The sequence below is a fragment of the Elgaria multicarinata genome, chromosome 11 (assembly GCF_023053635.1).
Source record: "Elgaria multicarinata webbii isolate HBS135686 ecotype San Diego chromosome 11, rElgMul1.1.pri, whole genome shotgun sequence".
NCBI classification, from domain to species: Eukaryota; Metazoa; Chordata; class Lepidosauria; order Squamata; family Anguidae; genus Elgaria; species Elgaria multicarinata.
Window position 1 is genome coordinate 40,222,279 of NC_086181.1, and position 14,642 is coordinate 40,236,920.

At 51.2% G+C, this 14,642-nt stretch overlaps 1 protein-coding gene across 10 annotated transcripts in view; it reads right to left on the reverse strand.

Annotated features, from left to right (window-relative positions):
* The window catches only part of CHD8 (chromodomain helicase DNA binding protein 8), a 76,101-nt gene that overhangs the window by 43,857 nt on the left and 17,602 nt on the right, over window positions 1-14,642 (reverse strand). For all 10 annotated transcript variants that reach the window (XM_063137815.1, XM_063137814.1, XM_063137813.1 and 7 more), the window contains exons 3-7: window positions 8,108-9,028; window positions 4,843-5,226; window positions 2,816-3,192; window positions 2,122-2,236; window positions 376-570 (exon numbers count right to left, since the gene is read on the reverse strand). In XM_063137815.1, the coding sequence (XP_062993885.1) occupies window positions 376-570; window positions 2,122-2,236; window positions 2,816-3,192; window positions 4,843-5,226; window positions 8,108-8,881 (1,845 nt within the window). In that variant the 5' untranslated portion in view covers window positions 8,882-9,028. The remainder of the gene's footprint in view (window positions 1-375; window positions 571-2,121; window positions 2,237-2,815; window positions 3,193-4,842; window positions 5,227-8,107; window positions 9,029-14,642) is intronic.

Below are 14,642 nucleotides of genomic sequence, written 5' to 3' on the forward strand. Positions count from 1 at the left end.
CTCTCTGGACTAGGAGTGGGGAACATGAAGCCCCCTCCCCAACATTATTGGACTCCAGCTCCCATCAGCCCCAGCCACCATGGCCAAGGATGATGGGAGCTGGAGTCCAAAAACTGCTGGAAGGCTGCCACCACCCACCCCGGTTCCAAGCAAGTTTCACACACACACACACACACACACACACACACCGATTTTGTAATACTGGAATTTGGGCAGGTTCCATAACCGTGCTCTGAATGAAAAGCAGCAGGTCGTCATGGACTGGCAGGGCGGGGGGGGGCGTGGCGGGGGAGGCATCCCATCACTCCCTGCCAGATGGGCAGAGATTGACCCAGAGTCGTGGAAGTTTGCACAGGGAACGCCCAGCGGCCTTACCACAAAGAATTGCATGGAAGGCAAAGTCTCCCCCTCGGGGATGGGTTCCGGAGCAGGGGGTTCGGGGGCTGGCGGCTGCTCGGCCTTGATGGGCCCCGTCACGTCCAGCTCCTCGTCTTCCTCGTCGTCCGTGATCTTGATGTCCAGATCCTCCGTGTATTTCTTCCGCTTCACCTGGCGGTTTGAGCGCCGCTTCTGCAGGGGAAGATGGGCCGGGCTGAGGCCAAGGGGTCACAACCCCCCTCTTTCTCCCCGGTTGTGCCGGGGCTCGAGAACATGGACCAGGAAGACCCCCTGATTGCAATGCTGAGGGTGGGTGGGGGGGATAAGTGCGGCGATCCTCCTTGCGGGATGGATTGCAAGCAGGATCAAAGGCATGCAGGATATTAAATATTATTGCTGCAACTCCTCGATGAAACCAGAGTGGTCCAGCTGACTGGCAGGTTTCCTCCTTCCTCCTTCACATGCCTCCTCCCAAACACGTAAGAACGTAAAAAGAGCCATACTGGGTAAGACTCAGGGTCCATCTAATCCAGCATTCTGTTCCACAGAGGCCAACTAGCTGTGGATCATTAACCCACAAGCAGGGTACAAGTGCAACAGCATCCTCCCACCCATTTTCCCCAGCAACTGGTCTACATAGGCCTACTGCTTCTGCGACTGGAGGCAGCACATGGCCATCAGGACCAGAAGCCATGAAGAACCTAAGAAGAGCCCTGATGCTGGATCAGACCGAGGGCCCATCTAGTCCAGCATTCTGTTCCAGAGGCCAACTAGCTGTGGATCATTAACCCACAAGCAGGACACGGTGCAAAAGCACCCTCCTGCCCATGTTCTCCAGCAACTGGTATACAGAGCCATCCTGCCTCTGATACTGGAGGCAGCACATAGCCATCAGGGCTAGTAGCCACCCATAGCCTTCTCCTCCCGGAATTTATCCAGCCCCTTTTTAAAGCCAAACTGGTGGCCATCACTACGCCTTGTGGAAGTGAATTCTACAGTTTAACTAGACACCGTGTGAAGAAGTCCTTCCTTTTGTCTGTCCTGTATCTCCCACCAATCAGCTTCCTGGGAAGACCCCACTGAGTTCTCATATTACGAGTCCAGCATAACAGGCAGCTGTGTCCATATCAACCAACCAGTTCTAGGCATTTTTGTAAGAACAAAGAAGAGCCCTGCTGGATCAGACCGAGGGTCCATCTAGTCCAGCACTAGACAAATGTTCACCTCCCATAACGCAATGGATTGAGGACTTAACAACGTTATCAATATTTGAATGGGTGGTAAAGAGACGCCTCTTGCGAGTGAATAAATACATGGAAATTTGGTCTGCTTTTCTTGAAACCTATGCATAACTCCCCCTGTTTGTTTTTTTTAACAAATGGTGTATCCTACGCATGTAATGCTTGTTCTTTTTTTATTTCTACAATAAAAAAGCATTTCTCAACTCAAAACAACTTTTGTTTGGTTGAGTCTCTGTTGCATAGTTAATTAAGAACATCAGAAGTGCCCTGATGCTGGATCAGACCAAGGGTCCATCTAGTCCAGCACTCTGTTCACACAGTGGCCAACCAGCCATCGGCCAGGGATGAACAAGCAGGACATGGTGCAACAGCACCCTCCCACCCATGCTCCCCAGCAACTGGTGCACACAGGCTTACCGCCTCAGATACTGGAGGTAGCAAACAACCATCAGGGCTAGCAGCCATTGGTAGCCTTCTCCTCCATCAGCCCCTTCAGACCCACCTGGACACTGCTCTCCTCCTCCTCGCGTGGGGACTGTGCCGGCATGATCTCGGCATCCGAGTTGTCCGAAGACGCGTTGCGTTTCCGCTTCTTCCCGACTACTGGCGTGATGGTGCTGGGAGGAACGAGAGAGAGACTGAAGTAACAGGATTTCTCCTCCAAGGAGGACAGGGCTCCACAATTCAAGAAGGACGCAGACAAGCTGGAGCGTGTTCAGAGGAGGGCAACCAGGATGATCAGGGGTCTGGAAACAAAGCCCTATGAAGAGAGACTGAAAGAACTGGGCATGTTCAGCCAGGAGAAGAGAAGGTTGAGGGGAGACATGAGAGCACTCTTCAAATACTTAAAAGGTTGTCACACAGAGGAGGGCCAGGATCTCTTCTCGATCCTCCCAGAGTGCAGGACACGGAACAATGGGCTGAAGTTACAGGAAGCCAGATTCCGGCTGGACATCAGGAAAAATTTCCTATTAGAGCAGTACGACAATGGAACCAGTGACCTAGGGAGGTTGTGGCCTCTCCCACACTAGAGGCCTTCAAGAGGCAGCTGGACAAGCATCTGTCAGGGATGCTTTAGGGTGGATTCCTGCATTGAAAAGGGGATTGGACTCGATGGCCTTGTAGGCCCCTTCCAACTCTACTATTCTACGATTCTATGATTCTGTGTGTGTGTCAGACAGGACTTTGCTCCTTACCTGGGCTTCCCCCGGCCCTTGCTCTTGCCGGACCCGCCTTGGCCCCGGCCCTTGCGTGGCCGCTCCTCCTTGGGGACACGCTCGCCCCCGCCCTTCCGGCGCCGCTTGCGCTCCCCCGTCTCCTCGGGCCGCACGCTGGGCAGCTCGTCCTCATTCAGCACCCGGGGGATGTTCTGCTCGCCCCGGGCCCGGGCCCGAGCGATGGCCTCCGCCACAATCCGGTTGGCCTTCTCTTGCTTCTTCTGGTGCTCCAGCTTACGGGATTCGTCCGAGCCGCCTCGCGTCGCCCCGCTGGAGGAGGGGAGGGCGGCCACCTCACTGCTGCTGAGCACCTTGACCACCGAGAGCCCCGAGGAGCTGCCCTGAGACGAGCTGGCCTGCAGAGGGCGACAGAGCCAGGCGCACCCATCAACGAGACGTCCCGCGTTTGCCTGGAAGCCATACTGGCATTTCAAAAGGGGGGCGGAACTCAGGGATTTCCCCATTTCCGCCCCCATAAGGTTATTAGTAATGTTCAGTGGACACCAATCGCAAACACAATCATTAGGCAAGCTTGAAATTAATGTTTTTCAAGTGATTATCCCTAGCGAATATATGAATACACACATATCTTTGAAATACATACACGCACACATCTCAGCGTGAAATAGAACTAATAAATCGTGACAGCAAAAATGAAGGTGCCCTAACCATCTCAGTCAAAGGGAGTTGAACTCCGTTGAAATAGATGGGTGGCTGTCAGCGTATCACACACAATTCTTTGGGTTGCTAAAATTAATTAGTGTCTTAACAATTGGCAGTATCATTGCTTCTTTCTTCTATTTAAACCAAGTAAGGAAAGTACATGCTATTGCTTTATACATTTTCACAAGTATTGGAAAAAAAAAAAGCTACATAATATTTAAAGTATACTCGGCTGCAATCCTATGTAGGTTTAGACTGGAAAAAAGTCCTGGCTGAGGCATGCTGGGAGTTGTAGGACATTTCTTCTGTCTAAACATGCATTGTGTCCTAAGTGAAGTTTATTCCACCCCACCCACCCCTGGCCGCAATATTTCAGATCAAATACTTGTGCTTGGTCAGCGCAAATGGATTTTCCGAGCCCTTATGACAGCTAAAAGACTTATATGATCACGCTGGATGGCCAAATGTTCACCTCCCATAACGCAATGGATTGAGGACTTAACAACGTTATCAATATTTGAATGGGTGGTAAAGAAAGCATTTCTCAACTCAAAACAACTTTTGTTTGGTTGAGTCTCTGTTGCATAGTTAATTAAGAACATCAGAAGTGCCCTGATGCTGGATCAGACCAAGGGTCCATCTAGTCCATCACTCTGTTCACACAGTGGCCAACCAGCCATCGGCCAGGGATGAACAAGCAGGACATGGTGCAACAGCACCCTCTCACCCATGTTCCCCAGCAACTGGTGCACACAGGCTTATTGCCTTGAATACTGGAGATAGCACACAACCATCAGGGCTAGTAGCCATTGATAGTCTTCTCTTCCAGGAATGTATCCAACCCCCTTTTGAAGCCATCCAGATTGGTGGCCATCAATTAATCGCGGCACTATTGTAATTTAAAATGTTTCTTTGAATCCATTACCCCGATTTCTGTCCGTGTTTAGTATTGCAGTTTGTATGCTGGTTAGCACCACTTTATACTGTTCATTCCAACTGCTGCCCTCTATTTTGTATATTTAATGGTTGTGAACCACCCAGAGGGCTTCGGCTATTGAGACGGTATTGAAAAGTAATAAAGGAAGGAAGGAAGAGAAGCAGATTGCAGCTTAAAGCTTTTCCTGCCAATTGCTAAGCCTTAGAAGAAGCATTTCAACCGACGATCCGTGATTGGGGGAAAGGAGGCGGGGCCGGGAAAGTGGGTGTGGTCACAGGGGGAGCCACGGAGGGGCGGACTTGGACCCCTGCCTTCTCGCAACCTTGGCTCCGCTTCCGGAGAGGGTCTCGTACCCAGACATCCTGAGCCAGAACCAGCCCCGTGTGGCGGACAAGGAAACCCTTACCTGTGGCTGTAGCACCACCTTGAGGGGCACTGTCACTCTCTGTCCCGAGCCGCCCACCACCTGGGCCTGCTGCACCGAGGAGATGCTCAGCGGCCCCTGTTGCCCTGAGGTACCGGCCGGCGGCTGCTGCAAGAGCTGGATCTTCTGGGTGCCTGGCTGGCCACCAGGCTGCTGTTGCTGGCCGGGCTGCTGGACCTGAAGCTGGATGGTGACCACCTTGGCGGGTTGCCCCGGCATCCCCTTGGCCTGGCTCAGGGCCGCCAGCTGGTTCCCTTGGAGCACAATCTTGCCCGGCAGGCTGCCCAAAACCACGTGGCGCTGGCCCGGCGCGCCTCCACCGGCAGGGGGCTGCTGGAGGACCAGGGTGATGCGTTTCGACTCTCCCTAGAGAGGAGGAAAACGAAGTGGCAGGCGGTCAGCTCGGAAGACAGTGCCCCATCAATTGAGAAGCAGGCCGTTCCCGCACTTCTCTGCACTGCAGATGGAAACAGAAGTGGAGCAACTGCAAGCAGCCGATTGCAAGTCCAGTGCTTGTGGGTGGGTGAGAGGGAGCTCTGCTCCTAGCACCGTGCTTCCTCCACACCCTCAAGGTAACCTCTTAGCTCCATAAATCCAAGACTATGAACGGATCACAAGCTCCCCTGATTGTAACGAAACAGGGTCGGTGGGAGACCTGCTATTAGCGCTGTGCTTCTTCAGATATAAAGGTACCATCTCAGTTCCACAAATCCGAGAAATATAAACAGATTACAGGTTTTGTACAAGAAATGTTTAGGTCCAGGAGTTGTTGCTGCGAAGCACTGTGACCTCGACATTCCTCCTCTCTCCCACTATTTACCTTCCTCTCCCCCAGACACATCCGCAGTTGAGGTGCACATTCAGAAATACGATGCAGTGAAGGCTTCCTGGGATTGTACAACTTTAAACTGCGGGGTTGTGGGGAAGGAGGGATGTAATCCCATCCCTGCACGTGGAAAGCTAGCTTATTCAAAAGAAGATTCTACCCTATCCTTCTCCTTGACAGGCTAGTTTTCTAAATACAACACTCTTTCTTCCTAAAAAAATCTGGAAGCAATGAAACATGCTAAACCTCGCCTCACACCTGTGGTCCCATTAGGCAGATGGTCAAACAGAGTGTTTTCTAATCCTGGGTGGGAACTCGGCCATAAAGGTCTCACATCAGGGAAGGGAGGATGGAAACCAATGATCTTGTTTCTTTATCAGAAGACGGGACCATAAGGCTGCAATCCTACACACACTGACCTGGGAGCAAGTCCCACTGAATTCAACAGAACGCACTTCCAAGCAGACCTGCCCAAAATTATGATGCAAGAAATGCAAACGTAACCAAACTCAGTCGACAGACATCTCCACCCCAAGCTGAAAGTCTGCAATCCAGAATAAGGATATAAAACAGACTTTAGTCTTATGGCGGGGGGCGTTGTGTCCCTCTGGGTGCTATTGTGCTCCAGCCCCTATCAGCCCCAGCCATCATGGTCAGGGGTGATGGGAACTGGAGTCCAACCACATCTGGAAGGCCACTGGTTCCCTACTTTTGGCCTCTGGAAACCTACTTTGCTTTTCACAAGGATTCCTAGGTCCACCAAAGGGAGCCAGGTGCAAAATAGTAGCTCAAAGAAGTGGATGTAGAATTGCAGAACAAAAACAAATCCCTGGGCTGAGAATTCTTACATTCTAAGTGTGACTTCTGCACCAGGCTGGTGGAACTTGGATCTCGACTAAACAAGAAACCATAAAGTAGATCGTGCAAGCCTGATGTCTGCTCACCCCTGATATAAAGAACCTGCTTTACACATGAAGCAGGATATTCCACTATGAAAGTGGAATATGAAAGTCCACTACAGAAGTGGTACATAAGAGGCAGGGACCACGCTACTGCTTTATAGCGGTATTGAAGTGCACTGACAACTGTTGGGTCCCATTGACACATCTACACCAAGCAGGATATAACACTATGGAAGTGGTATGAAAGCAGCACATGGTATGTGTCAATGAGCCTCAACAGTTGTCAGTGCACTTCAATACTGCTATAGAGGAGTAGTGTGGCTCCTGCCTTTTATATACCATTTTCATACCGCTTTCATAGTGGAATATTCTGCTTGGAGGAGATGAGCCCCATGTCTTTCGCCCAGGATCACCCATGTGTGTCCACATGACACACAGAGGATCCCGGGAGCAGGCAGGCGTGATCCTGCCATTTTCCCAGGATTTCTGGAAGCGGACTACAAAGTAGACCATGCAAGATTGATGTCTGCCCACCCCTGATATAAAGAACCTGCTTTACATAGAGTCCAACTAAGAGGTGCTGCTGTGGAATGCCAGGACGGTGAAGGGGAAAACGGATGACTTGATCCTGGCTGAGTGTGGTAAGAACATCAGAAGAGCCCTGATGCTGGATCAGACCAAGGGTCCATCCCAACCAGCACTCTGTTCACACAGTGGCCAACCAGCTGGCGACCAGGGACCCACAAGCAGGACACTGGTGCCACAGCACCTTCCCGCCCATGTTCCCCAGCAACTGGTGTATATAGGCTTACTGCCTCTGATATTGGATGATGGGGCCTGTATCACAGAGATGAAGGTGAATTGCATCCTGGGCGAAGAATGCCTTTGGTGCCCCCCTCCCCATCAGCTCAGCTTGGCTCCCTCCTCAACAACCGCCCAGCTCACCCACCCCTAAGACCGGCTCTGACAGATTGACGTTGGACCAGACCAGAGGAGTGAGTCTTTCCCTGCTTTGCCTGCATTCTTCTCCTCCTCCTCCTTCTTTTAATGTTATGTTCTAATAAAGATTTTGTCTCGAGCTGCCTCGAGTGCCATTTCATGGTGGAAAGGCGGGTTATAAATTAAAGACATAAATACATGTTCCCTGTCAAACGAACTTGTCTGGTGCTCCTTAATCCTACCAGCACCAGCATTTTACTAGACCTTTTTATTACTGCTTGATTCGATTCGATCTGCACCCCATCCTTCTACCTAGAAAAATGGCACTCAAGGCGGCTTTACAATCATTAAGTAAAATAAACCCGGATTAAAACAATAATAAAATGAATGCGTGAAAACACATCTATAAACACTGCGGCAATGGAATAAAAGCATCCAACCTAACAGATCCGCTTAGACGCCGAAGGGCCTGCTTGAATGGAACTGGAGACGGCAGGGATGGAACCCGGGACCTTCCCAGGAGCTCCGTCCCTGAAGTCGCGTCCCGCTCAGGTCAGAGGACTGCCCTCGGCTACTGTACCTGCGCTGGAGTGGAGGTCAGAGTCACGGCCGGCTTCAGGGGCGTGGTCCCGGCGCCCCCACTAGCCTGGCTCTTGATGGGCTGCAGCACCAGCTGCTTGACGGGCCGGCCGGGCTGGACAAGGCGATGGAGTGTGGCAGGGGCTCCGGCTCCGGGGGACACTTTGGTGGCCAGCACCGCGTTGCCCGAGACGATGGACATCCCCGGCCGCAAAGGGGTGCCCGTCAGCACCTTGGCGAAGGTGACTTTGCCCCCGTTGGCGGCCCCGATGGGCTGGGCTTGGATCTGGGCCACGTGGGCGCCCGTCATCGAGCTGCCTGCCGGTGCCTTCAGAATGACGATCTTTGGGGCTGGAGGAGGAGGAAGAGGGGCGGCAGCGGCGGGGGCGGCCTGCTGCCCTCCGGCGGAGGGCAATGGTGTGACGGCCGGGGCGGCGGTGGCAGCAGAGGAGACGCCCATGAACGGGTTGCCCTGGCTGAGGACCTCCTGATCCTGCGGGGCTTGCAAGAGCCCAGGTTGATCCTGCTGGGGCAGTTCAGGCCCGACCGCAGACTGCGTCTGTGGGAGGGGCAGAGTCTGTGGTTGGGGGGGCGCTGCCTGTGTGGGGGGCGGCTGTTCCTTGGAGCCCCCGGCCAGAGAGTCCAAGGCCCCGCCCGGAAGCCCCAGCGCCTCCTCGATGGGATCCGGGGCACCCTGGTTAAAGCTCTCATCCGTCAAGGAGTCCAGGCCAAAGAGGTTTGGGTCATCAAAGAGGTCCATAATGGGGTCAGCCATGGCGGGAAGAAGGGGTGGAGCTCCCCTGGGTGAGGGGAGGGGCTTGTCCAGCGGACCCCTCCCCAATCTCAGCTGCAGGACGGTTCTCCAATCAGGCAGGGCTGAGCCTCATGAAGGCAGGGAGGAAGGCGCCGTGTCTAGAGCTGGCTGGAAAGGCAGAAACAGAATGCGTTGAAGCAAGAGCGGACACATCTTTCCACACCCCACAGAATGCACCGCTGTCAACCAGACACAGCCTTTTATTGCCATCAATCCATAGAACTGCTGACCCCATCTTTAATGGTATCGCTAAGGGGTTCACAAAATCAAAAATTAAAACACATGGTAATAAAAATTCATCAGCTGAAGTGCTTCAAATATTTAAATCGGTACGAAACAAACGAAGCAAGGCAGCACAATCATTCAGAGAGCGCTTGGATAAAGAGACGGGTCTTGAACAGAGGCTCCGAAAACACGCCACAGTTGGCACCTCCCAAATACCAGGGGGCGGGAGCACTCCAGAAACAGGGGGCCACCACAGAGGAGGCCCGCTTCTATGTTGTTGCCGGATGGCAATCTGCCCATCGTGGCAAAGCCAACAAGGCCTCCTGATCACACAGGTCTGTATCGGGGAAGGCGATCTGCCAGACAGCCTTGTTCCCAAATGGTTCAGGGCTTTATATGCCAACACCAAGACCCCAGCGGCTAACAGGTAACAGGAGCAATTATTTCAACACCAGTGTAACACAGCTCAGCCAGGCACCCCATTCCGCATCATGGCGGCGACAAACTGCACCGGCAGCATCTTCCAGCCCAAGCACAAAGGGAGCCTGATGTTTAACCCACATTTAGACCCCAACTCCCACCCAGTATTAAACACACCCAATTCATGGTCATCAGAACCAGCTTTGCCTCTTTAAAAAGGAGTAAGCGCCACATTCTTAAGCCACCAGGCCTGCATTGGGAGGAGTTAATGGCTCAGTTCAGACAACACGTTAGTCAACGCAGTGTGAAAACTCCATTCAATGGTTGAGGTTTTAGGAAGTATTCCCCACACAACATTTCCTAACTCCACCGTTGTGTGACTGTGGGCTACCGTGGAGTAAAAATCCATCATGTTGTTTGAGTGACAGTTCCTCCCCCGGTCCTCCCAATGGTATCCCATTAGACCAGCCTTCCTCAACCTGGGGCGCTCCAGATGTGTTGGACTACAACTCCCAGAATGCCCCAGCCAGCTGGCTGGGGCATTCTGGGAGTTGTAGTCCAACACATCTGGAGCGCCCCAGGTTGAGGAAGGCTGCATTAGCCATTTCTGCAAAAAAAACCAATCCCGGCAGCTTTCCTAGAGCAGCATTCACTCCTTTCGCCGCTCTGGCCAGGGTACTCTGTAGCCAGCGGGAAAAGTCAACGCAACAGAAAACTCCACGGAGCCCACCACGCCACACCACTGTTGTGCAGGAACTCTCCTCTGCACAGCATAGATATTCTGCGTTGAGTGTTTTCCCAAAAACAACAACCCTCCACCGTTGCGTGGAGTTTCCCCGCTAGACAACACATTTCTCAACGGTGGTGTAAAAACTCCACCATGGAGTTCTAGAAATGTGTTGTCTGAACTGAATCAATACTTCAGATTTCTAGGAGCGAGCAACACATTCCCAGATTAGTGCCGGCCCCACACTTTGAAGGGCTCTAGGGGAAAGCACCCTCCGTGGGTGAGTCTACCTCCGTACTTCCAGGTCACCAGCTCCTGTGACCCCTCCTCCTCTCCCTCATTGTTGCAACCACTTGCTCGTTTGACAGGAGTAAGACACCAGCGGCAGCACCGCCTCCTCACCACGCGAGAGGCAGGTAAACAGCCAGGCTGTAATGGAGAAGAGGAGGTGTCACCCCAAGCGACTCTTGAAGGAAGGCCCTGTCCTAGCCATCTCTGATCCAAGGTGGTCCATGTGATTTTGCCCCCTTCGGTTCCTCACTCCACCCCACCCCAATCGAGTCACATTCACAGGCTACAGCGAAGACACGCCTGGACTATTCCCTCCTCGCTGAGCAACAGCCAACGATGCCTGTGCAAGGACTTGTGCGGATGATGGATGCTTCTCGTCATCATAGCAGCCCCATCGATTTGGGGAACGGTTCCCTGAAACGCGGCTACGGAAGTTGAGTGATGTGATGGCTACACGTTAGCCTCTCTTGCCAACACTGGCTGCATGAAAGACAGTCATACTGGCCATGATGGGTTTTTTTTTTTTCTCTTCTAGAGTGCATATGGCCTCCTATGAGTAGGGCCAAAGTCTTCGCTACTTGGAAGAAAGTTACCTGCATTTTTTTCCAGAGACTGGGATGGGGGGAAGTGGTGTTATACATATTCAGCAACTGAGGATCGTAACATCAGCTGGTGACTTAACATATTTGAACGAGCCAAGGCAAAATTGAGGGAGACACTTTTCACCAGTGTCGTCGTCTTCTTCTTCTTCTTCTTCTTCTTCTTCTTCTTCTTGCACCTTTGGCCACAAAATGAAGCACCAGACATGCTCATATGAACCAGCCTGCATTCAAGCGGGCTTCCAATGGCCAATTTATATACTGTTACCTCCACTCACACCATTAAATGGAAGGGTTTATATCAACCTTGCAAATAACCCACAAAATTCACGTGCCTGACGCAGACATATTTTTATGAGCCTCTTTCCATTCCTCTGCAACCAGCACAGAAACTAATTGGGCTGCTGGAAAAAGAATGGATGGACCTGCCCCTGATCCACCAGCCCCCTTGCTCGCCTGCATCAAATTCTTGGTCGCCTGTGGCAACTAGGCAAGTTGCTAAATACAAGGTTGGTTTACACATCCAATTGAATAACTTCATCAAAGTTCCTCCTACAAAGTTCTTCCTTCTGTTCCTCCTACACCAGCTCACTCGCTCACCTGCACTGAATTCCTGCTTGCCTAGGGTCACTAGGAGAGTTGTAAAATTCGCTGATGAATAAGTTCATAAAATAAACAGAGCAGGTCTGCACACAAGTTATGACCCACCAAGAAGACCTGAATGAAATACAAATTACCAGTGAGAGTTGCTCTCTTATGACAGGGGTGAGGAACCGCGGGTCCCAGGGCCAAAACTGTCCCTTCCCCTGGCCAGGAATTATCTGGTTAATTCCTAGTTTTCGTGTAGCTTTTTCCCCCATTCTAAAAGGTTCAACTGCCTCTCCCAAGGCTGCTACAGGCAGGGGGGCCTGTTCAGACCACACACTAAGCCATGGTTAGGCCACTAACCCTTTTGCAGCAAATGGTTAGTGAGCAAGTTTAAACCATGGTTATGTAGCCATCATGGGTAGGAATGGTTCGCTCAAAATGCTTAATCACCATGGCTTAGCATGTCGTCTGAACAGGGTCAGTAAGAGCTTTATGCCAAAATATACTGGTATTTTTGGCCATTTGGCCTTTTTGCCCTCGCACTCCACCCGAGAGCCTCTCTGAAATGGAATTAGGGCCTTGTAGGGAAAGAGGTTTGACACCCACCTTACGAAAATCACCATGGTTTTGCATATCACCCAGCGTAAAACAAGAAGAGAGGCCTACCTCGCTAGGCTGCTGCTGGGTGGGCCAATGAAATCTAGGTGAGGGGAGCCGGGGGGATTCCCATAAACTACACGAAAGTCTTTAAACTTAGGTTTTATACTGGCGTATAATCATTATTGCATCTCATCAGGAATCCTGGGAACTGGAGTTCTGTTGTTGTTGAATCAGTGCTGAGAATTCTATGAAGGGTCTTCTGCTGAGAGGGAGGCCCTTCACAGAAGTAGGAACCTTCATGTGAAGGTCTCAACCATCTCTGGCGGTCGGTCCATCTAAACTAGGCGGTCAGCGACTCCGCAGAGTCTCTGGCAGAAGATTTTGCCAGCACTTGCTGTCAGGGGGTTGGACTTGATGGCCTTGTAGGCCCCCTTCCAACTCTACTATTCTATGATTCTATATTATTGAATTTACTGGAGATGGAAGCCGGGATCTTCTGCATGCAAAACATGTGCTCCACCACTGAGCCACGGCCTCCGGATTCCCTGGGCAAAGTGGGATTGCTTAATTTGTGCAACGTTTCCTGATTTGGGACCTTCATGTACAGGATTCTACAATGAACCCCATTTTTTAACGATTGTCAATAGGCCCTTTTCGTGGGCATTCACCAACGTGTCCTGCGACTGTCATTTTTGTGCATCATGCATTCAACGTGCCCTGCCTAATGCTATAAATGCATGGTAAAAATAAACCCAGAATAGAAAGAGTGCCTGAATGCTTAGAATAAATGCTTCAACAGGAAGGGCAGGGAGGCGCCAGAAAAACTATATCAGTCCTCCAGGACAGCAAATGCTGGCTAGAGTGTCCTTATCAACTGAAATAAGAGTAGAAGAGAACCATATGTTTTCATCAAGTGGGCACTCAGGGTAAACATGAGGGTGTTCAATACACCTGAGCAAAGTTTGGATTCATGAAAACATTTGCTTTAGTTTAACCAAACTTTCAACATGCTTGAAACAGAGAAGAATCCAATCAGGGGAAATCAAGGGAGGCCAAGAGGAAGTGGGCTCATGGTCTTGCCAATGTGACATTGTTTTACATGCAAGTCCCCCTCCCCATGTTCTAAAGTGGTACCAACAGAGTGAGCGCATGTTATTTCTGAACATCTGAATGGGCCCTGGGAGAGAAGGTAACGTGATGAATAGAGCCTTCTCCAAAATCAGGGAGTGGGCAGATTTTGGGCTTGCAAGATCGACTTTGGTCCCCCCCACCCCAGTACTAAGAGGTCCATCAATTGTAGCCGGGTGAAAAACAGCAGCTTGAGGCAGAGTTGCGGGACCAAGCACCTCGGAACACATGCTCTGCCCTAGAATTTATTTTCACTCTAGAGCAGCCTTCCTCAACCTGGGGCGCTCCAGATGTGTTGGACTGCATCTCCCAGAATGCCCCAGCCAGCTGGCTGGGGCATTCTGGGAGTTGTAGTCCAACACATCTGGAGCGCCCCAGGTTGAGGAAGGCTGCTCTACAGCTTGCACAGAAATCCTTTCACACACGTCTACTACTATCCCCAACCCCCATTTCTTGATTTCAGCAACCTAATTTAGGAAGAAAGCATGACATTTTGTTGTCGCTCTTCTTAAAACCACGGAGAGTCAGAAACACTTGCTGATCTACTGCAAACAAGCCGGAGGTCTACCAGTAAGTCCTGATTCACTTTCGGCCCACTTCTATTTTTTAATTTAAAAAAAAAATGATAATGAAGGGGCTGTCTCTACTCGCATGAAGGATAATGAATATCCAGTCCAGGATAATTTTACCCATCTAATCAGAGCTGCTTACGGCTCTCCAGATGTTCCGGCCTACAACAGTCCTAGCCAGCATAGCCAATGGCAAGACACGGTGGGAATTGCTGGCCAAAACCTCTAGCAGGCCACATGTCACCCACTCGTTCTAGGGAAGGAGCTACAGAATTGTTCTTGTTTAAGCAAAAAGTTGTGGATGTACACACCCCGAACCGTCTATTCCAGGGTCGAAACCAATCCAGTACACTTCTACAATGTAGCCATCTTTGGCCAGAAGGATTGTTTTCCACTAGCCACGAATCATTGGGTAGGTGTCAGTTCTTAATGTTGCTTTGGAAACTTCTGTCCTTGATCCCTAATCCCAAGGATGTGAAAGCTGGGGACAGAGGTGGGATCCACTCATCGCCCTTGTACTCCCTAGAGAGCAGGGATGCCCATTCTCCAGTCAACTAAAAATGGCTGGATCCTCT